Source organism: Prunus mume, linkage group LG1, assembly GCF_029339155.1.
Source record: "Prunus mume cultivar Tortuosa linkage group LG1, ASM2933915v1, whole genome shotgun sequence".
In the NCBI taxonomy this organism is placed as follows: domain Eukaryota; kingdom Viridiplantae; phylum Streptophyta; class Magnoliopsida; order Rosales; family Rosaceae; genus Prunus; species Prunus mume.
In genome coordinates, this window is record NC_142698.1 from 29,175,190 (window position 1) to 29,200,031 (window position 24,842).

The following is a 24,842-nucleotide window of genomic DNA, read 5'->3' on the forward strand; positions in this document are numbered from 1 at the left end:
GTTACCTTCCTTTATATTATTAATTTAATTTGTTTATCTTTTTTACTTTTGCTTTATTATTTTTATTATTTAACTTTCATCATTCTTTATTCTTTCACTTCTGAAAGTACAAATTTTTGGGTATGCGCTGTGACAAGTGGAATCTTCGATGCGGTTTCCTGTTTGGTGAGCTACAAAATCATGCGCGTAAGCCGTACGCCCTTTGTCTTTCTTTCTTAATTCAGCCTGAGTTTTGTGGATGCTGATTGTTATGGAAGAAGATGATCAAGTTAGTGATATCAGCAATGCCACCTAAACTATATATGCTTGTTTTCATTTGTCATCTTAATGAATATTTTGTTGTAATGGCAGAAAAGTCTGCGTGCGATGTGGTCTCGATCACTCTTTATATCACTCAAGGGAAATTTCTCTTTATCTATTTAGGTTGTTTTGTCTATTTTTCATCCACAAAGATAACGTACGGTGATTCGTATGCGACCCATTTGAGTTGTGTTTTAACATCTAAAATATCGATACACATTTTGTTTGAAGAATCAGAAGCGAAACACATGCAATTTTTCAGATGCAAAAAGAGATGAGTTCAATCATAGAGGAAACATTGCAACAAGATTTTAGTTGGTGGGAAAATAATAAGTTCGGGGGCAACAACAACTCCAAATACTATAATGATGAAGCCTTTTTTATCTGCACTTTTCCATTTTGTCACTCCACCACTATGTTTTGAATTAATTTAATTCCAATAGTTTGTGTGATGTTTTGAATCAATGCATTATTGAGAACAAGGAGTACAAGGAGTACAAACCATGAAAATGAAAATAAATAAATTACTTAATAAATTGACTTTTTTTGCTGACCGTACGATTTCATTTTCTTCAACCTTTCTTGGGACATCCCTCCTCTGTGGTTGAAGAAGAGGGCCCAATGCCTACTAGTTGCCTCCAAAAGAGCCGAAATCTTCCAATTCAACTATCTTTTCTAAATGCCGATATAGCCCCTATCTTTGATTTCAACTTTAGCAGAAACCAATGCACAATTATTTCTTCTTTTCTGCTAAAAGAAATGCACAATTATTTCACATTTTCCTTTACATGGTCGGTTTTCAAAGCTAAAGTAGTCCACGTTTAGCAGTCTCTCTTTTATTATATACTTGTTTAAAGCAAATCAGGTTAACCTTTTTCCAAATGACTAATTTACCCCCATATACTTTTTGGTAAGGGGTATTGCTTTCTTCATTTTTCTTAATTTGAAAGCCATCCAATTCTGTTTTTCCAATACTTTTTTAAATTATTGGTAAGGATTAGATTATTTGATTATTAGATTTAATTAAAATTGAATTATATACTTTACAATCCAATATAGTTTAGATTGGAATTTTTTTTAGTGGATTCATACACTTTCACAACCATAAAAGTAGAAATAGTCAACTTAGATAAGCCCATCACTTTATATGAATCTGAATTTCCCTTATCGTAATTTAGATTAAATTTAAGTAAAATTATACTTGTATGAAAAAAAAAATAAGAATTCCTGATAAATTCACAATTAAATAAGAAATATATTTTTGAAAAAATAGATTAAAAAACATTGTTTTCAATTGAATCGATTGAATGAGGTCAGATGAAGAAAGTAATTTAGAGTTGAAACCCTCTTACGACTTTTCTGCTTTATCAGCAGTGAGACACTTGGACAATTTTCTTTGGTCGGTAACTTGGCAACGTCGCAGCCGCATCAGGAACAGAAACTGCAAATTGCCACGTACCGCAACATGACTTCAAACCAATATCCGAGTCAAAGACTTCACCTAAAAGGAAAAATAAAATAAAAATTATGAGACATCTCAATTATTTTCAAAAAGAGATTTTCTATTTTCTATTATTTTAAATGATAAGACATATAAATTATTTTATAAAGAATAAATTTTCTATAGAAAAAAAAAAAAAACTAATCATGGGATAATATATTTTTTTGTTGTTGAATGTGAATATTAATGTTTACATCTTCCCTTGACCAATTAAAGAGCTACTCATAAGTGCACGCCTCTAAATCTAGAAACAAAAGAAGCTACTATGTGAGCAGCTTGGTGGTATCAATTATATGAAGAAGTGATAATGATAAGTTGTAAAGTTGGAGTTAATGTCGACTGATTAAAATTTAGTAGATTAATCAAATAGTTTTTTTAAACGTACATAAATACATTAAATTTTTTTTTTTTTTTTTTTGGGGAGTAAATAGCAATAGTATTCTATTGATATGAGGATAAGCAATAAGTTACAAAAATCGAGCTGGCTATGTTGCCGAGGATTACGCGAGTGTCTCTACACATATGAGCTTGGTCGTCTGTCTAACTGGATAGCCTTGAGATTCAAAAACATTTACTAATTCAATGTCAACATATCTTTAGATATGCTAACTTTGTTGCAGATGCTATAGCAAAATTATAGTTCTAATTGACATATTTGGCACGCTCCCTTCATGTGTAGTCTCTTTTTAATTTTGATAGATAGGGGTGTCAGTAACCCAAAAAAACAAAAAAAAAGAAAAACCAAACCTCTCTCTCTCTTTGTCCCTCTCTTCCTCTATCTCCTCTCCCCCTTTAGTTTCCTAAATAGAGAATTTCCGGTCACCATCTCCATCAAAACTGTCGCAACAGTTTGCTCAGATCCCTTGGAGATTGATGTTTGTTTTCATCTTTTGGTACATTTGGAAGTGGGGGAATGATTTTATCTTTAATGATGAAGCAGCCTTGCCTTTTAACTCTCGTGAATTGATCATGTATGCGTCTAAGATTGGGTAAAGGCTACTACAAATATTCATACCTGAATTGGTAAGGTTCAGATTATGTTAGCTTGGACTCCTCCTGATATTGGGGTTCTTAAGCTAAACGTGGATGGGTCTCATAGAGGCAGCACAGGAAGCATTGGTGCTGGATGGGTTATCAGAGATTATTTGGGACATTGGATTGCTGGATTTTCTGTCATATTATTCTTAACAAAACACACACTCCTCCACATGAAATATAAGTTACATGGACTGATTCTTCGAATGCAAGCACTTGTGATTTAGCTAAACCAAAGATAATGTTTATTTAATCTTTCTTTATTTGGTCAAAGTCTATTTAATCTTCGATTAGTTCCATGTTATATTGTTCTTTGGAGACAACTAACAAATGTACTGTCACGTTCTCACAGCCCAAAAACAGAACAAAAAGACCAATATGCCAACCAAGAAATAAAGAAGGAAGCTTCCTCACATTCCTTCTGGAAATGGCACAGAAATCAGGAAGCTTCCTCACATTGATCACATCTAACCTTTATTTAGTGAAACATATTTTAAGCACAAATTGGAAAGCAAAGAAAATGCCCGACTGACTGAGGGGAAGAAGGGAGAAGATATTTATTATTATTTCATATGAAAACGCCCACGAAAACTCATACTTAAACTCCAAACCAAATTAAATCGCATCCAGCAAATTTCCAGTTACAACATTATGTGTAAGCCTTTTCTGTTTGTTTCCAAAAGTAAGAATATAATATGTATATATAGAAATTTTCCTATTCGGATGTTATTATTGTGCAGACGCCGCGTATTTTCTACTACCCTCCCCGTTTTCTTCCGTATTTACAATGGCATCCGCACGATAATAACGTGTGGACATCCGGATGAGAGAATAACTAATAGGGCTAATATATATTTTACTTGATAGGGCTAAAAAATAAAGTATTAGATTCAAGAAAACTATCCAATGTACATACACTAGTCGCAGATTAAGATCCTGATTACGATTAATAAACATGTCATAAATTGCCTGGAATAAATCTTGTGGACAACAAATAAAATATAATAAATAAACTTTCAATATCCAAGGTGCATGTTCCAACATGATAATCAAAAGTTGAAGAGTGGAACTAATTATCAACACAATGAAACTGAAAGTTTTTTTTTTGTTGGTTTGGTCAGAAATGAAACTGAAAGTTAACATTAATCAAAGAAATGCGGAGAAGAATTTGGAAAACCTCAGCCACCAAACAGATCAAGGAGATAGATTAACAAGACTTGAAAATTTTTATTAAAGATAAACCTAGCTATGAGATTAACTTCAGAAAAATAAAGGATACTTAAATATTACTGAGCAGGAAAACAGCTGCTTTTGGCTCTCATTGACGGCTTCAAGAAGCTCTCACTTTGTAGTTGAAAAGGGTCATTTTTTCTGTGATGATTCCCAGCCTTCAAGTTACAAACACACTTCCTGGAAGCAGCGAGTCAATCAAGTAACTCTTGTGTTTAATGGGGGCTACAATTTCTCAGAGCACCTACCCTGCAGGAACTAACAAAACCATGAGTGTGAAGGAGACTTGTTTGATTTGCTTCGAAGACACTCCTATTGCTCGAATGTTTTCAATTGGTACTTGCCATCACAAATATTGCTTGTCTTGTATGAAACGTCATGTGGAAGAAAATTTGCAAAGCGGGATTGTGGCACAATGCCCTCATAAAGACTGTAAATGTGAAGTGAATATTAAAACCTGTAAAAAATTATTGTCACCTAAACTTGCCGACGCTATGATAAAACTGTTATGTTTTCCTATTTAGATCGGTGCACTAGATACTAAGTCATATCAGGTTTAATAAGAGTTTAATTAAGTTATGCCTTGAGGTCCAAAACCTTGTGAAATAAGGAAGGGTTTTGGAGACTAATTAAGGAGTCCTATTTTGTTTCCTTTTTGCGTGAACCGATTAACTGGGCTTGAGAGATAAGTCAAGTTGGGCCCTCGGTGATGAGTAGAGACAACTTGACCTAGCCCTATATAAGCTAAAGGCCCTACTCTCGTCAGTCACGTTCTCTAAACCTATCCTCATCAAAAAGAGAGTTGAAACAGATTTTGAGAGAGAGCAGAAGTCTTGAGCCGTTCCTCTCTTTGCTAAGATTGCTGCTGCAAAGGATTGGATGAATTCAGAAGCTGTGTACTCAAGGAAGATGGCTCCAGGTATGTCTTCATGTCTTTATATGTGTTACAATTTGTGTGAAAGATTTTGTTTATGTATTAAGGAAATCTAACAGTTGGTATCAGAGCTTAAAGTTGTTCACACATATCTGTAATCGTTGTTCAAGCATGTCTATCATGATTTCATATCTGTTTATGCCATGCTCAGTTATTTTGGTTATGCTTAATTTTTTAAGATGGTTTAAACATGTTTATGAAAATATCAAGAATCTGGAAAAGCATGTTTTGATTTGGTTTTCATATTTTCAAAAACGTTAAACACGTTTTTGACCTAACAAATCACCTTAAAACCCTAAAAATGCCCATATGTCACAACTTTTCTATGAGTTGTGTTAATTAGGTCATTCCCTATTCAGAAATGTATTTTGGGTAAAAAACGGACACTAAGAACCCCTAAAACACTGTTCACGGCTGAAACACTATTCACACAAAAACACTATTCACTGCAATTTTAGGGTTTTCTTTCTTGAACTGTGCTTTGTTTGGTTTTTTTTTTTAGCCAGATAAATGTTTCTCTTTGTTCTGAGAATCAACAAACTTTTCATAATAAAACCAAACCTAAATACTCAAACCCTAAAGAAATAACCGAAAATTGTATCATATCTAAATTGCTTGATAAGTTTCTTTAACAAATAGAATCTGTCATGTAATTTCTTTGTGATGGCACAAGATAACATGTAATTTGTGTAAACTATAAGTAATCTCTTGCCACAAAAGTGTGATACTTAATTAAGGATGCTTGCATATATTATTTGTTAGTTTTGTGAATAAAGTTAAACTGTTTTCTCTTAACAAATTGAGAACCGGTTTCTAGGAAAGTAATATGTTTTCATGTCTTTACACGTATTACAGATTGTGTGTAAGATCTAGAACATGTGTATAAAGAATCTAACAGTTGGTATTAGAGCAACACTTTCATGGCAGCAACTTTGTGACAAGGAGGATTAGATAGCTACCTGTTGTTTTTCCTTAAATATTATTGGAGTAGTTGTTTTAAGTTGGATTCTGGTTTTATTTTAGAGTTGGATGATGCAGTTTTAGTACCCTCAATGAAGAGGAATTTGATTTATGTTTCAAGATTATCAAGACTTGGTTATGTTTTTCAATTCAATAAAGATGGGTTTGCATTATCTCAGAATTCAAATGTTCTTGTTGCTGGTTTTCTCTCAAATGGATTATATTGTCTTAATTACAATAAAGAAGGTGATGTTTTAATGGCTGAATTGAGTGAGAAACGAATTAGAAGTGAAGGAACATCCACTAGGTTATGGCATAGGCGTTTACGGCACGTTTCAAAAGAAAGAATGAAAATTCTAGTTAAGGAACAAATCTTGCCATCATTGACTTTTAGTGATGACAAAATTTGTATTGAGTGTGTCAAAGGAAAACTCACTAAGACTAAGAAGAAATGTGCAACTCGCGGTAGTGATCCTTTTAGAGATCATCCATACAGTTTTTGTGGAACTTTCCCTCATCAAACAATTGTTGGAAATCGCTTTTTCATCACTTTTATAGATGACCATTCTCATTTTGGTTATCTATATCTCATAGTAGAAAAAGTCTCAAGCTCTTGAAATGTTTAAGATTTTCCAAACTGAAGTAGAAAGGCAGCTTGAGAAAAGGATCAAAATTGTGAGGTCAGACAGATGGGGTGAATATTATGGACGTTTTATGAAGGAGGACGATGTGCTGGATTTTTTACTAGTTATCTACAAGATAATGGAATAGTTGCTTAGTACACAACGCCATGAATTCCGCAATAGAATGGTGTGGCTGAGAAAATGGATTGAACCTTGAAGGACATGATTCTTAGCAAGATTTCTAGAACTGATTTGCCTACGATTTTGAGAGACGCGATCAAAACAACTCCGTACTTAAGACACCTTTCGAAATTTGGACTACCAGAAAACTTAGCCTAAGACATCTTCATCTATGGGATTGCAAGGCTGAAGCTAAAATCTATAACCCTCAAGAGAAGAAGCTTTATCCTAAAACCATAAGCTGTCATTTTATAGGTTATCCCATAAGGTCAAAGGGTTTTAGATTTTATTGTCCAAATTATGGTACCCGAATTGTTGAGACTGGTTGTGCAAAGTTTATAGAGCATGAGGAGAATGCCACTGGAAATGAAGATTTTATTTTTGAAGAAGAAGGTGATGTAGCTGTGATTGAGAATGCTGAACAAGATGTTACACCCTTGATTCCTTTAAGTGAAACTGTATTGAAAAATTCTCAATTTGAAGAACCAGTTGAACCACAAGAACAAGCTGTTGAGAATCTTGAGCTGGATGATACACAAGAACCTGTACAACCGAGGAGATCTGACAGACCAACAAGATCCACAGTAAATTCAGATTATCTACTTACAAGAAGTAGATTTTTACATTGGAAATGAGGCTGATCCAACAAGTTTTAGAGAAGTAATGGAAGGTCAGAATGCAGACAAATGGAGAGAAGCGATGTTGAATGAACTTGAGAGCATGAAAAATAATCAAGTATGGGAATTAGTTGAACCCCACAAGAGCCAGAAATTGGTAGGCTCAAAATGGGTATTCAAAACAAAGAAAGATAAGAATTGTCACGACCCGACTCCCCTAGCACGATATTGTCCGCTTTGGGCCCCCTCTCTGCCTCACGGTTTTGTTTCTGGGAGCTCACGAGCAACTTCCCAGTGGGTCACCCATCCTGGGATTGCTCTAGCCTCCAACTCGCTTAACTTCGGAGTTCCTAAGAATCCGAAGCCAGTGAGCTCCCAAAAGGCCTCGTGCTAGGAAGAGAAGTGTCCACACATTTAAGCACTTCACCTTTCCCTCCCCGAGCGATGTGGGATTGCTCACCGTTCTTGCTTCCCCGAGACACGGGTCTTACAATCCACCCCCCTTGGGGCCCAGCGTCCTCGCTGGCACACTTCCGTCGGGTCCGGCTCGATACCATTTGTCACGACTCGACTCTAGCACGATATTGTCCGCTTTGGGCCCCCTCTCTGCCCTCACGGCTTTGTTTGGGAGCTCACGAGCAACTTCCCAGTGGGTCACCCATCTCGGGATTGCTCTAGCCTCCAACTCGCTTAACTTCGGAGTTCCTAAGAATCCGAAGCCAGTGAGCTCCCAAAAGGTCTCGTGCTAGGAAGAGAAGTGTTCACACATTTAAGCACTTCACCTTTCCCTCCCCGAGCGATGTGGGATTGCTCACCGTTCTTGCTTCCCCAAGACACGGGTCTTACAAGAATCAAAAGAATCGAAAGGTTTAAGGCTAGATTGGTAGCCAAAGTATTTATCCAAAGGGATGAAATTGATTATACTGAGACGTTTTCTCCAGTTTCCACCAAAGATTTTTTCCGTATCATTATGGTTTTGGTAGGCCATTATGACATACTTTTACATCAAATGGATGTAAAAACTACTTCCATGAATGGAGAACTTGAAGAGGAAAATTTTATGAGGCAACCTAAAGAGTTTGCAAAGGAGGGAAAAGAGCATATGGTTTGCAAACTTGGCAAGGCAATTTATGGACTGAAGCAAGCAAGCAGGAGGTGGTATTTAAAATTTCACCAACTATTTCCTCTTATGGTTTTGAAGAGAACATAGCTGACTAGTGCATTTATCTAAAGAAATATGGGAGTCGATTTATTTTTCTAGTACTGTATGTCGATGACATACTTTTGGATACAAATGACCACAATTTACTGAAGGACACCAAAGAGCTACTTTCAAATAATTTTAAAATGAAGGATTTGGGATAAGCTGGGCATTGAGATTCAGAAAGACTAAGCTCGAGGCCTTCTAGGCCCATCACAGAAGACATACATTGAGAGGGTACTCAAGTGTTTTGACATGAGTATATGTTCTGGACAGAAAGTTCTGTTAGCTAAAGTAGATTTAAAGAAGGAGCATTGCTACAAGAATAAATAAGAAGAAGATGTGATGAGGAACAAGCCATAAGCTTTTCTAGTTGGAAGCATTATGTATGCACAAGTGTGTACAAGGCCAGACCTAGCCTTGTGCATTAGCAAGATGGAGAGATTTCAGTCAAATCCGGGAATGCAACGTTGGATAGCTGGAAAGAAGGTTCTGAGGTATCTACAGAGAACAAAGGCTTATACATTGATTTACAGAAGCACGTTTCGAGGTCAACCATGTTTTTAGAATACATAGCTTGCTATGAAGCCACTTCTCATGCAGTATGGCTAAGGAATTTTATTAAAGACATTAAGGTTGTGGACTCGATTTCTAGACTAATACAGATGTATAATGACAACACTGCGACTGTTTTTCACTGCATGAACAATAAGGTTTGATCATATTAGAACTCAAGATATGATTGCAGATTCGTTCACAAAGTTTTGTCTTCAGAAGCTTTTCTGAGACATGTTGAGAGCATGAGACTTTTTCCTAGCTTTGATGTTGCAATCTAGTGGGAGTCTTGTTCCCATTATGATATTTTTACTAGTTTGTTTGGTTTATTTACTTTGCTGTTTTTCTGGATTAAGGGATTTGCATTTGAGGATGTCAATTTGGTTGACAGTTTTATTTATTATTGAATAAATTCTACCATTTTGACTATTTAGCTGTTTAAACTTATTATGCAAATTTTGTTTATGCATGTGAGTTTATGGTCTTTTTGAGATACTATAATTTTAATAACATTGCGGATTGACTCTTGCTAAGTTGTAAAGGGGTGCTTGTACTGAAATGCATAAAGATTCACACTAAGGATCAGTACATATTAAGGTTCACGTTGTAGGTGCTTCATGTGTTTTGAGATTGCATTATGTGATTATAGATGGCCTGTTTTTAATAAAGAGAGCAGTGTTTGTCTATAGTTCGTTTTGTTTAATCACTCTTCACGGTAGCTTGAAGGGGAAGGACTTAACTGTTTAAACTCATGGCCAATAAAGATTGTCAAACCTTTCGGAATACAGAAACTTAGTGTTCTAGTGCTTGATCTAGTAGGAGAATGTTAGGTTTTCCTATTTAGATCAGTGCACTAGATACTAAGTCATATAAGGTTTAATAAGAGTTTAATTAAGTTATGCCTTGAGGTCCAAAACCTTATGAAATAAGGAAGGGTTTTGGAGACTAATTAAGGAGTCCTATTTTCGTTCCTTTTTGCGTGAATCGATTAAGTGGGCTTGAAAGATAAGTCAAGTCGGCCCTTGGTGATGAGTAGAGACGACTTAGCCTAGCCCTATATAAGCTAAAGGCCCTGCTCTCATTAGTCACGTTCTCTAAACCTATCCTCATCAAAAAGAGAGAGCTAAAACATATTCTGAGAGAGAGCACAAGTCTTGAGCCGTTCTTGTCTTTGCTAGGATTGCTGCTGCAACGGATTGGATGAATTTAGAAGCTGTGTACTCAAGGAAGATGGCTCCAGGTATGTCTTCATGTTTTTATATGTGTTACAGTTTGTGTGAAAGATCTTGTTTGTGTATTAAGGAAATCTAACACAAACGAATCAAGGAATCTTCTATTCCTGCTACGGAGAAAGTGTACTGCGCATTTCTAAGGTGTTCTGCATTGATGTCCAAAAGGAAGTCTTGCAACATACCAAAAGTTCTTTTGCTATTGTGGGAGGCAGGAAGTGCATGAAATGACATCAGTTATTTTGTATCAATTGCAATCCTTGGCAGTATGACATGAACTGATTACTAAAGATCAGAAACCTATTCCCTTACAGAAGGGCAATTGCTAAAGTCGCTATGCGATGAAGAAACTATGGCGCCAGTGTTCCGAGTGCAAACATATGGTTGAACTTGATAGTGGCTGCTACCACATCACTTGCAGGTGCTTTACTCTCCTCCCACTTCAATTTGATTAATCTTTTGGTTTCTTCTGTTCTGCTTTAGGGAAGAATGAATAAGAAAATGGCAATTAAAATAGACACTAATGAAAACAAGATGATTGGGTGAAGTACCTATGATTTCTTGTGTGAGAATAGTGATCTTGTGTCACCATTCAGCCATCAGAAAGGAAAAAGGTTCTTCCACTCACTCATCTCAATCCTTTCAATAGAGTCTCCAATAAACCCAATAACATACCAAAAATTCGCAATTTGTTAAGTTTTCTCTTGATTGGTTTATGTCAACCCTAGGCGAGAGAACACTGACATTGTAAGTTAAATTGCCTATTTAAATTCAAAAGTAGTTGTAGGAATCCCTCAAGTTGTGAGAAACCCCCATCCCTTGTAATTTAAGCTATCGTTTGTATTAAAAGATGAATACCTCAAGTAGGAAACACATTAAAAGCAAGGTAGGTTTAACCGAATCACCTTAGAAGCAAGGTACATAAGATTCCACTGTTACATAACATTGCTTGCTTCTTTGGTTTCACTCTTTTTTTCTCTTACCAGTAAATTTAAGAAAAGGTTTCACCCCTGTTTTTTTCTTTTTTTTCTGGATGCTGGTACATTTTCATGACTCTGTATTACTACTCCTTGTTGTTTGTCTCATGTCTGCATTGTCTTTGTAGATGTGGACATCAGTTTTGCTATACTTGCGGATCTAAATGGAAGAACAAGAAAGCAACATGTGACTGCCCACTTTGGGATGAGCATTACATAATAAGCTTAGACAGCAACATGCTCCTTCCAATTGCAACCTGTAATTTCATCACTTATAGAATTATCACTAATTGTATGATGTTCCTAGAACTTCTAGGGTGTGCTACTTTTATGAGGTTCTTATTTTGTAATTGTTCTATTAGACTGACTTCCGTGGGAACCATCAAAGTTCCAAATGAAAATGTTTTCTTTCAAGGTTTAACTTGCAGCTGCTATTGTCTTACAAACTAGTATGATGAACACTGGGTTCCCGGGATCAAAGAGAATAAATAATATGTGGATTTCTATCCAACTGAGGATAGTGTCTTTGTGGAAGTCGTGTTTTGCTTTCTTTTTTATTTGTCTATTTTTTCTAGTGAACTTCCTTTTTAATTTATTGATACCCTTAAATGACATGTCTCGAGAAATACGTAGTATCGGAGTGTATTTGGAAGTCCCTCGCCATACTCTCAACCAAGATGGGATCTGCTGGGTTGTGGTTTTCAGCTTAGGCAACAATATCACAGGGGTTAAAAAAAATTGAATGTGAGTGTTTGATGTAGAATCTGACCACAGGAAATGAAAGGAATAGAAATGAACTAGAAAACAGAGTTCACATGGCTAATACAATTGTGCTACATATTATATTGGGCACGAACCACTGTATTACTTGTCAATTGTACATCTCTGTAAAGGAGGCAGATCATGCATTAAGTTGAATGAATCTAGGACGACGAACCTGAACCGAAAGTGTATGATAATGTATTCAGAAATCATTCATATGCAACTTTGGAAACGTTCACACTTTTTCTTCTTCTTGTTAATAATTTTTCTTCTTCTTGTTAATAATCTCTCAGCCTATATTAAGGTGAGATGAAACGATGAAAAATCGAAAAAGTTGTTAATAATCTCTCAGCCTATATTTAGTTTTGTAGGTTTTGTAAGGCATTGCAAACATGTTTGAGTTCCCACATTGGAACACTAGAGTTCCTTGGAAGTCTTTATAAGACTTACTCTTGGAAATAGAATAGTTTGTATTGGCTATGCAAGTGGCCCAATTGAGTGGCTTGTGGGTATGGCCATTGGTTAAATGCCTAATTGGTTGGGTCAATAGTTAATTAATATATTTAATTAATACAAATTTATAAAAAAACCCAATCCTAGACATGTATTTATAAAAAAACCCAAGCACTATTTAAATATAGAAACACACCCAAAATCAACCCCAAAGTCAACTTTTTGGGTGTGTTTATAAATGAGTTTTGAGTGTGTGTAATGATGGGTTTTGGGTGTGTTTATATGTTTAAATAGTGCTTGGATTTTTTTATAATTTCAACCCCCATTTTGGGTGTTTTAGTGAAACTCCCTTTAATTAATCAAAAGATGGGCCTTGTGGCTCTTGGGCTCTGTGATTTAAATTAAAATAGTAGTTATTCATTACCCGAGTCTCTATTGTCCCATTTTAATTTTTTACTTTTCCAGAGTTATTGTCCGTATAAAGAATTTAGCACTTTCACGTTTAATACTCAATTATACATGTACGTATGTATTTTTGAATAATATATTTGTGTTCTATACACGTGTCACGTTTTTAAAAAAGGAAATGTGGAATAGTCGTATTGTACATGTATATACGTATTTCTAATATTTAATACATGTGTTTTTTACAAAATTTGCAATAAGACACACAAAATTCACGTATTATACAAATAATTTTCACATACAATTGAATAAGAATAATATATGTTATAAAAATTATATTACAATATTATATAGTGCCCGATTAATATCTACTTTGGATATGTTGAAACTAGCAAATTAATATGTATAAAGTACAAACTAATGCAATTAGGAGGGTCCTTTTTTCTTTATTTTTTTAAAAATTAAATAGTATAGCCGAGCCGCTATACTACGATTTTTTTATATAAAAAATAATAATTTATATGCCTAGTCATACTATTTGTGTTATATCTGAAATGTTGATGAATGTTCACATCTATCACTCTAGTTGTTGCTAGCACTGGGGATGCCTAGAATGACGAGCCCTTCTAAGTGCCTAGGTTGTCACATAGTTATCTTCTAAGCTTGCAGGGATTTGAATATTATATATGTTGTGCATCAGTGTTATGCTTATATGTTATGTCTATGACTAGTTATTGACTAGTCATATTATCTCCACGTTTATTTGATCATTATTGTCATACATCTGTCCATTGGGATTTTAATTTACCCCCTTTACATAAGTACCAATTAGAGAGAGAGAGAGAGAGAGAGAGAGAGAGAGAGAGAGAGAGAGAGTGAGTGATGGAGACAAGATAGACAAAGAGCTCGAGTGGTTGGCATGTGTGTTTTTTTTAAAATTTTGTCGTGCATAACTTGCGCGTTGGCATGCCCAAGCCCAACAAAAGCCAAAAGTTTTTACTTTTTTATAAAATTATTTGTACTATATATTATTTTTTTAATACCACCGGTCCGTTTGGTTAAACAAGTGGTTTTGAATATTGCAAACTGTACATCGAACCATATACCCAAAATCCCAAAATCTTGTTACATAGAGAAATAAAAAAATAAGACTGTCCACACTGCAAACAATTGTCATCAGAAGTCCAAAAGTGCAGTCATTAGGAATAGCCATGAACACAGGCCAACCCTCATGTGGTGGCTGAGGCAAAATTACACAACAGGAATAATATCATTTACTTTCTCTTCTAACGTATTTAAAGAGTCTACAAAGCATATACTGTTCCCTTGTTCCTAGGCCCAAGCAGTTTGGTTTGGTTCACCTCTAAACCATAAAGTGATGTCCAAAGATTTACCACAATTGGGAACTGGCTGTCTAGTTGATGGTTATGCTCAGTGTGGTGAAGAAGGATAGAGAGTGGGCTTTGTCTCTTATGAGATTTTTGCTTTGGGAAAGGCTCGTTGCTCCTTTGTGTTCAATGGTTAATTATGTGATTGATCCCCACCGTGTAATCCAAAATGGGGTGTCAGCTGCTATGAAGTATACCCAGGCTAATTCTCCTATATTTGATCGGGAAGCGGTGGCTTTGGTTGATGAGGGAGAGGCTTCTTCTTGGCAACCCCAAAACCTGGCTACTTAAAACTTAATAAAGATGGGGCCTGGATGAAAGAGAGAAAAAGGCTGGCCTTGGTGCGATGATAAGAAATGAGATGGGCATTCTATGCGGTGAGGTGAGTGCTCCTACATCTGTGGTTTGCAACTTGCTAGTCAGCTCTATACATAGGTGTCGATCGAAGGGTGACACTAAGAGCTTTAACAGGGTAGTTTAACATAGCTCATGCATGAGGTGAGTCCTTCTAGAATATACCAAGAGCAAAATCGATTGAACAAGTTTGACGTTTGAATGCTGGTTGTTGTAAAACATAACTATTGATTCATATTTCTACATTTCAATGCACTTTTTGTGCAAGTATTTGTACACTTGTCTGTACATGTTGTTTATGCAATTTTGTATTGAAGTGTTTATGCACATTCTATGCAAGTGTTTACAGTTTTTATGTAAGTTTGATAAGGTAAATGTGGAATAGGTTGACGGTTGCCGCGGCCAACAAAGGTTGAATTAGTTGCATGAGGAAATTGGGATTTGGTGCAAGTGAGATCAAATTGGATGGTATTGCGCAAAGAAATATGGTAGATGTAAATAGAATTACAAAGAAAAAAGTCTCTCATGGTGGCCGATCAAATGGTTCGATTTATTTTGGAAAAATAAATTATCATCTCGTTTAGAAAGAAAGCTAAAGTTTATGTGGCGTAAGGAGTGTTGTATTGAAATTAAAACATATATAAGTAAAGTCCATGTATAATTTGTACACATGAAATTAATTATGCAAGCAACATTAGTTTTCTTTTGAAGAAAAGTATTCTCATGATAGCCGACTTGACGTTTTCTCAAATAAGCACCTGATCGAGCATTTTCTTTTGAATTTTTAATAGGATCTATAAAGAATTTATACACTAGTATCTTGTTCTAAATTCATTTCAACTTAAAACAAACTAGATGCCTTAAGCAGCAAATATTTCGGTCAAGGCTCAACATCTATTTATTTTAGTTTTTATTTTTATTTATAACGTTTTTATTTAAAAGAAATTACATTTATAATTTAGCTGTAAAGGGCACTGATCACAAGGACTAATACAAACACATGAAGGATACATCAACAACATCTAGACAATAAGGTATCCCTCCAACCATGTCCACAACCGGCCAAAGCACCTCCACCACATAAAGTCAACAAACTTGGATAAACGAGGCACGTCAACAACATAAAGTAAAATTAAAACTAAACCCTCACAAGGAAAGACAACTAACTCATAATGAGTGTTGCAACTTATTCCGACTCAAAAAAAGTCAAACAAAAAGTTAAAACATGAAAAACAACTCGCACAACCACTATGGAGGAGCCATTGTACTTTATCCATCCTTGGGATTCAAATTTGATACACAAATTTGGTAGCCCTGCCATTATTGTTCCCACATCTTCGGATTTTCTTCTTAGTAATTGAGGATCTCTTGAGAAAACTTTTGAACCAGTGCGTCGATAGTTTTGAGTGTCTTTCCAGTCCATTGTCGTAATCAATATAGTTAATACCAAATCGAACAGTATATCCTTCGCTCCATTCAAAGTTGTCTAGCAAAGACCATGCAAAGTATCCCTGCACATTAGCACCCTCCCTACAAACACCCCAAAAAAAGAAGAACATAATTGGTTCAATGTAGTGATTAAATAACTGAAATGTAGGAAGGCCAAAACATATATAGCCTTAATTAATTTGTTGACAAAAACTTACTTAATTGCTGCTTGGAGGTAACAGAGGTGGCGATAGTAGTAGTCAATTCTATTAGCATCATCAAGTGCTTGCTCAAGTGATAATTTGGGATTATTGAACTCATCCATGCCTGCAATATAACTTGGTATCAAATGCGTACAATTTGTTTAACCAAAGAAAAAATGTACATTTAGTTTTAAGTTTAGAGATTACAACACTTCACTTTATTTTACACCATTATACATATATGTGAAACATTGGTGATGCAATTAATTAATGTTTAAAAATATTAATTACCATTCTCAGTAATGTACATAATTGGATCATTATACTTTTCCTTTGTGTAGAGTACAAGATCGTAAAGTCCTTTTGGGTAAACATATAACCAGTCTGAAGCAGCCTGCAACCCATTTGAAGATCAGCGAGACTATTAGGACTTTATGTGTACGTGGAAGACAAAACATATGCATAGGCATTAATTCTCAAAATCCCAATAACTTAAGCTAATAATTTATTGCGTACCCGTGGACCAATGGGGACCCCATTAAGATCAGCTGCTACAACATAAATAAATATGAACATTAGGATCTAATTATTAGGAGAACGACATTAATTTCTTGAAATTTTCAATTTGTACTCACTTGTAACATTAACATGAACATCTGTTAGGTAGCTTGGAGGTGTAGGTACAGAATAATCCTTAGGATAAGCGCTTGCATATCTAGCAGAGTAGTAGTTTACTCCAATATAGTCATATGACCCACTCAGCGACTTGGATTGTTCTTCCGTGAAATTCGGTAACCGTGCACCAAGAATAGATCGCATGGTCTGCGGGTAGTCACCTCTTGTCAATGGATCCATAAACCTATGAAAATTCCAAACGTGAACTTATAACATTATATAAAGCACCACGGGCTACCTAACTGAAGTTATAATTCAAAAATAAAGCATTTAAATGAGTTGATATATAAATTAATAATACACTTACCATCCATACATAAAATCCAAAGCTTGAAATGCAGCGTCTTTATCTTGTTGTGACTCCGAAGCGGGCTCAAACCAATGTGATACAACTGTTATTCCTATGACACCATTTTGACATGCCTGCTCCAGAATGATAAGTAATTGTTTTTTATTTTTTTCAATTTAGAGCCAAAAAAAAAAAAATATTATTACAACCATTGTTTATCTGAATGTAAAAAGTATTCCCACTTATATTGTTACATATTACTAGTTACTAGTTGGACCCCAATGTTCTGAAAGAAAAAAAAAGACTAATGAAAGTACCTGATATTTTTCCCTGTACAATTTTACAGCAGCTGCATGAGCAAGGAGTAGATTGTGTGTCACCAAATATGGTTCAGTACCCGAATCTCCACCAAGGCAGTTTGGGTTATACCAATCAGAGCATCGTCCTGGTGCATGGATCCCGATTGTGTAACCATGGTTACTAATGGTATATGGCTCATTAAGTGTGGTCCAATGCTTTACTCGATCGCCAAATTCCTTATAACAAAGATCCGCGTATGCTTTAAAGTCATCGCTGCGTGTACACATTTAAAAATGTATTTATTGTATATAATAGTATTTATATAATTAAGTGATCAATATTATACAAAGGATGGAATTTGTCCACTTACACAATATGAGGGCTTAACAAACCACCATATTCGTCTTCTAAGGCTTGGGGAACATCCCAGTGGAAGAGTGTCACTAATGGCTCTATACCTATATATAGCATGACAAGTAAAGGAAAATTAAAAGTTTGATTAATCAACTGCAGGTACTGTTATATTAGGAGGATTTTATGAGATTGGGAGCTGTATCACCATTGCGTAGGAGTTCATTGGTGAGATTATTGTAGTATTCGATTCCTTTCTTGTTAATTCCACCACTTAGTTTTCCATCTAATAATAATTAAAACAAAACAAGAAAAATATAAGCCAATACCTATCATGAAATAGGAATTAAATTGAATAAAAGATGTTAAACGTTAAAGCGATTGGATGCGGATGATCAACTTACTTGGTAACAATCTGGACCATGAGATAGAGAACCTATAAGCATCCAACCCCATATCCTTCATAATTGCCACATCTTCCTATAATGACACAAAAGATGTACATAATTATAAATAAATAAAAAGCTAAAAATTAAGTATATCATCTTTAATGTTGTGTTCAAATTCAATACAATTATGTGATTTTCAAACCTTATAACGGTGATATTGATCAATAGCAACATCTCCATTGCTACCATCAGTTATCTTTTCTGCAATTAATCAAATGTAATTTTAGTTATAAATGAAGAAACAAAGTAATTTAGCTATCTAGATATTTAAATAGGGAATTAATGCTAGCAACCTTCACCCTAACCATCTTGCTTGGAACTTCTCACTTCTTCTCATGCGATATATCATTCCTCTTAATTACATTTTTGAATGATACATTAATACATTAAAAAAATTGAGTTTTATTTTCCACGATTACCCTCATTCAATTTTTTACAACTTTCTAACTATCTTCTTTGATCTAGGGGAGTTGTCAGATCTTTGCTGGGTAAGGTCAGAGATTCTACGTAGTTCCCACTGAGCACTTTGTAAGTGAAGAACAACTAATTTCCATGAAGCATTGGCTTGTTTATAGCTTTTGAAATGAAGTAACTGATCATCAATTTAGTCATCTGAAAAAATAGAAAATAGAAGATTTGTTAACTAGTTGATTGTTTGATTCAACAGACCTGGATGCTCATGGGTGAAGTTATCCCATACGCTTGGTCCTCTACCGTCTATGTTTGCAGCACCTTCTAACTGAAATGCACACACAGATATGTATATATATAAAACACGATTACAATATTCATAAATGAGACATGCTCCCAGAATGCACTGACTTGGTAAGCTGCTGTAGCTGCGCCAAATGTGAACCCTGGAATAAGAGTATCGAAATGGGTCCTGTTGAGAGTTGCACAAACAATGGGCGGATCTGTCCTGGCAGCATTGGTATTTGCCAATGCAAAGCCAAGGAGAAGCAGCACCACACACAAGAGCAAAGAGCGGAATTGCAATGCCATAACTGAGTGGAGGGTTTTTGATGATCGAGCTAGGTGTGCTCTTCCTGCTATATTGCATGGGGTTTATATAGAGGGAGTACGTAACTTCTACACGTGAAAATAATAATTCGAAAGCATTTTTATTTCTTTTTTGCTTTCTTTTTTGTAAAGCCAAGCGGGCTTTAAAGCTAAAGTACGGGGACAGACACAGAAAAGTAGGGACCTTCCTTTTTTTCCCTTTCTCTATACTAGTGTATAGAAAAGCAATCCAAAGATTCCACTGGGTCCACCTTCAGAGTCTGGTTTTGCTCCCGTGCCCTAACCTCTGGTTTTGGAAAGATAATCTAATTGCACCCTTCTCCATTAATGTTTTCTATCCTATCTCCATCAATTGGCGTTAATTGCTCAAAACAAATTTCTCTCTCATGGAAACTCTTGCTCATCTTTATGGGCGAACTCTTCCTCATTGGTTCCTTAGTATTTCTCTCTCAAAAAAAAGAAACTATTTCTCTCTCATTGTTAATTGATCTTCCATGCAAAATAGACCTAAGATTGTTGAGACTGATTCTGATATGGAAAGAAAAGAGATTTTGGAAAATAATGATAAAGGAAGAAGAAGAAGAAGAAGAAGGGAAGTTGCTGGTTCGATGTTAGATTCTTTAGGGAATAATCAAGTATTGTTATATATTATTGTTCTTCTTCTAAGTGTGAGGAAATTGGTAATCATCTTTGTAAATGAACTTGTAAATTAACACAACGCAATAGTCTAAAGAAAGATTTAAGATTGTGGACTAAAAAGATATATACATCAAGGTATTAAATTTTTTCTGAATTGGACACCCATGTTTTTTTCGTTCTTTGTCCAACAGCCATTGCTTATAGTGCACCTTCTATATAGATTTCATATATAATAAAATACGACGTTGCCTTTCTATTTAACTCTCAGGATTATGTGAATGGTCTTGGCATTATTCTCCGTTGTTTTGTTATACCATGTGATTATGTCATTCCACTCCAATATCTGTCCTACTTAAGCGGGTGTTTGGAAATTACAAGTGACTTAGTTGATATTGTGTTACATATTTTCCATGAAAAGAAAGAAAATAACTTCGTTCATAAGCAGTAAGCTGTAGGAGAAATAGAATTGAGAGGAAATACTTTTTTATATATTTTTTATACTACATATGTGGGTTAGGCTACTTTTCATGATATTGAGCACGCCCCAGTTGCGCTCAACTTCAAATCCCCATAAGTGTAGTTCGAACTTAGGCGCAACAAGATGGGCACTTCAATCTTGGGGGAGGAAAATCGATCTCGAGTGCCATAATGTGGGCACATTACCTTGGCCAACTAACCCAACTCACATTTGCAAAAAAACAAAAGTTGTAAGGAAAGAAATAATTGATAGAAGAAATAATTTTTAATGAATACATAAATTTCTCTCATAATTGTGGCATGAAAAACATATTAACTGCAAACTATTAACCACATGGTTACTTTAATTTACATAGGGTTAATTTCAGTTTGGTACCTTAATAGTACAACTACGAGGTACCAAACTAAAATTAACCCATTTACATATGCCAAACTTTGAAAGGGGTGGTAAGGCTTAAGGGTGGTCAGAAAAATGCACTGAAAAAAAGGACATGGCATAATATTTACTCTCAACACGTCCTCTCACCTTTTAAGTGACTTGAACTACTTTCACTCTTGAATAATGTGCAAGTGCCAAAAAAGAGAGGCTAATCTGCAAGTAATAGAAGTGGAAAAGAAAGTAGCTTTAAACCCCACGGCCAGACACACCCGCACCCGCCTACTGCCCCACCTATTCACCCAACCCCAAAGCCCAACAAAGAGAGAGAAGGTGGATTCCGCTTTGTGATCACATTCACAGCACTTTTATTGCATCTCTGCTTGACTTGAAGCCTAGAAGAGGAGGGGGGGCGCACTGCTTAAGAAGTTAGAGGTGGCTGCGCTCTGTTGTTACATGTGCTTCAAAAAAGAGATAAGGTGGATTCCGCTTTGTGATCACATTCACAGCACTTTTATTGCATCTCTGCTTGACTTGAAACCTAGAAGAGGAGGGGGGGTTCTGTTGTTACATGTGCTTCAAAAAAGAGAGAAGGTGGATTCCGCTTTGTGATCACATTCACAGCACTTTTATTGCATCTCTGCTTGACTTGAAACCTAGAAGAGGAGGGGGGGCGCACTGCTTAAGAAGTTAGAGGTGGCTGCGCTCTGTTGTTACATGTGCTTCAAATATTTAATGTTTTAGGTCTGTAAGAGTGGTTATAGTATTTATCGCTTACTATTATTGATGAAATAAAAAAAGAAAAAGGGATTACTTTTTAGATACCTTATCAAAATTCGGGTAAGGTGTCAATCTCTAAGGGCCGACGTATGACAATCTGAAGATGAAAATGTTCCACATTGGAAAGTTAATGAACCTAGTAAGGGCTTATGAAGAGTTGAGCTACTCTTCCTTTTGCCAATTACTTTTGGAGTGAACCTCATCTTCCTTTATTGTATCATAGCACATTTGTTCACGTGTGAAACCTCAACTTCTGCTTAGTTGTGGCGATTGTCCTTAAATAATACCTCAATCACATTTTGGTCCTCCAATTTCTATCGTGCTTAAATTGGGGCTCTCGTTGCATAGCATGTATTCTCAATATACGTCCTCTTCCCAGTAGCCTGACTTACTTTTAATTGAGTCATGTGCAAGTAATAGAAAGAAGATTTAGCCCCATACTACGACCCAGCTATCCTGCTCTACACCTACCCATCATCTCACAGGTACCCCCGAAGTCATCAGACGACCAAAAAAAGTTGTGTGTTTGCTCTGTGATGCCAGCTTTTTTGGTGGGGGGGGGTTGGGGGGTGGTGGGGGTGTGTGTGGTGTTGGTGTTAAAGGGTAAAAGAGAGTAGATCCGGGTTCTTATTATGGCTTTTGACCCCAACATCAAGAGAGGGGGTTTAAAAAAATTTCAAAAGTTCATTCATCTACCGGGAATTTCCTTTCATACCGATTATTAGACGAATTGAAAAAAACTATGTTGAAGAAAAATTATGGCCGCAATGTTTAAGAAGTTAGTATAAAAGCTGCTATGTTGTTACATGTGCTTCAAATATTGAATGCTCTAGGTTTGTAAAAGAGCCATAGTATTTATTCGCTTAGTATTATAGATGAAATAAAAAGAAAGAAAACTGATTACTTTTTAGATATCTTCAAGTTTATTAGAATTCTGATTAGGTGTCAATCACCAAGGGCCAAGAACCTTCACATGATAGTTTAACAAGTCGAACAGTTGAACTTGTCATTGTATAAAGACAGACTCCCGTTATGAACCTTACTAGTCTCTTTGCACGAGAAGCCCTTTTTTTTTTTTTTCACGCAGGCTTTCCACGACTTAAAAGATTGCCATGGCGAGAGACTAATTATTCTATAAGGCACTGGAGCCAAACAAAACAGCATGACTATAAAAGCAATAAAAACATGAACTATCATCTGATCAGTAGATCAAGGCCAATGCCATAAGCTATCATCTTCAAGGGGCTAGTAACTACAATAAGGCCCGTTTGGTTCACAGAATGGATTTGAGGGAAAATCACTTCCCACGTCATTTCCCAAAGAATCGGAAATGAAAGATTCATTTCCCAAGTTTGGTAATGTCGGGAAAGTAACCGGGAGATTTCACTTTGTTTTGTCAAGTGGCGGCTAATCGGTGGGGTCCTTTTTTTGTATTAAAAATAGTATAGCCACACGGCGAGACTCAGTTTTTTCTATTTTTCACGAATAGCCGCACGGCTATACTATTTTACTCGTGAACACCAAAGGGCTGTGCGTCTGTAACATATACCTATTAATTAGACTGATTCCTAGCTTCCAACCATTGTTAGTTCAGTTTGTTTGTGTGACAGAGCAAAACTGTTAGGGTTAATAAGCTAATCGGTGGTGTCCTAATTCTATTATAATTGATATGAATATCCAATTTATATTGCTTGGTGATGAAGTAGAGTCTTTATTGAATTTGTTGATGGGAAGAATTCAATTAGGTATAAAAAGAAGGGTCCTTGTCTTTGCAAGAAGTTACACGCATAAAGTACTCAAACCCCATTTAGAGAGAGTGCGATCAAGGGCTTGTAAAAGGGAGAAGACTTTTGTGTTGTTCACACGGCTGCACGGGTTAGTGTTTTTAGTTGTTTATGCTTGAAGACTTACAAAGGATTCAAATATTGTTCAGTCAATTCTTATCTTCATTATTGTAGTTCACATTTCATTAGAAAAAAAAAAATACCATGCTTAGTGGCACATCCTTCACCTTTTGTTCAATGCAATTGATAGAGGCGGTTGACATTTTACAGATTACAGGTTACAAACACACTTCCTGGAAGCAGCTAGATAGCGGCATTATATAGTCAATCAAGTAACTCTTGTGTTTATTGGGGGCTATAGCTTCTCGGATCACCTACCCTGCCGGAACTAGCAAAACCATGAGTCTGAAGGAGACTTGTTTGATTTGCTTAAAAGAAACTCCTATTGCTCAAATGTTTCCTATTGGTACTTGCTATCACAAATATTGCTTGTCTTGTATGAAACGTCATGTGGAAGTAAATTAGCAAAACGGGATCGTGGCTCAATGCCCTCATAAACGCTGTAAGTGTGAAGTGAATATTGAAACCTGTGAAAAATTCTTGTCACCTAAACTTGCCAACATTATGATCCAACGAATCAAGGAATGTTCTATTCCTGCTACGGAGAAGGTGTACTGCGCATTTCCGAGGTGTTCTGCGTTGATGTCCAAAAAGGAGGTCTTGGATTGGAACATACCAAGAGTTCTTTTGCTAGCGTGGGAGGCAGAAAGTGCATGAAATGCCATCAGTTATTTTGTATAAATTGCAAGGTTCCTTGGCACTATGATATGAACTGCTATGATTACCAATGATCAGAAACCTATTCCCTCGCAGAAGAGCAATTGCTAAAGTCGCTTGCAATGAAGAAACTATGGCGCCAGTGTTCCAAGTGCAAACATATGGTTGAACTTGATAGTGGTTGCTGCCACGTCACTTGCAGGTGCTTTACTCTCCTCCACTCCAATTTGATTAATCTTTTTGGTTTCTTCTGTCCTGCTTTAGTCCCTTTTTATCATTATTTATAAACTTAAAGCAATTTGTTTTTTAGTTGATACAAGCGATATTGGGGGAGTGAGGTTTTTCTCACACACACTGTACTTGAGACCACTCGTTTACAAGTCAAGACTCTTTTCCACTAGGCTAGACCTCGTTGGCATAAACTTAGCAATGTTTTATAGGGATGAATGAACAAGAAAATGACAGTTAAAATAGATACTTATGAAAACAAGATAATTGGGTGAAGTGCCTATGAGTTCTTGTGTGAGAAAAGGGATGTTAATGTATGGTTTTTACTATTTTCTTTTGGTTTCCCTTGACAACTTTGTAAT

The 24,842-nt window shown here is 35.9% G+C and overlaps 1 protein-coding gene across 3 annotated transcripts; it reads right to left on the bottom strand.

The window, feature by feature from the left end:
- Nucleotides 1-15,578: 15,578 nt before the first annotated feature.
- LOC103326467 (beta-glucosidase 12-like) lies at nt 15,579-19,457 on the bottom strand. 3 transcript variants are annotated; one of them, XM_008228707.2, is made up of 13 exons: nt 19,222-19,457; nt 19,069-19,138; nt 18,542-18,600; nt 18,355-18,430; nt 18,159-18,236; nt 17,970-18,057; nt 17,617-17,872; nt 17,318-17,433; nt 16,971-17,194; nt 16,852-16,883; nt 16,627-16,729; nt 16,351-16,459; nt 15,579-16,234 (listed from the first exon to the last, which is right to left on the bottom strand). In XM_008228707.2, exons 1-13 carry the CDS (start codon nt 19,399-19,401, stop codon nt 15,991-15,993), a joined length of 1,635 nt encoding a protein of 544 aa, XP_008226929.2. In that variant the 5' UTR covers nt 19,402-19,457; the 3' UTR covers nt 15,579-15,990. The 3 variants fall into 3 exon arrangements, with proteins under 3 accessions (XP_008226929.2, XP_008226920.2, XP_088900372.1); XM_008228698.2 differs by having other exon boundaries at nt 16,852-16,886; XM_089044246.1 differs by lacking the exons at nt 16,627-16,729; nt 16,852-16,883.
- Between the last annotated feature and the right edge of the window lie 5,385 nt (nt 19,458-24,842).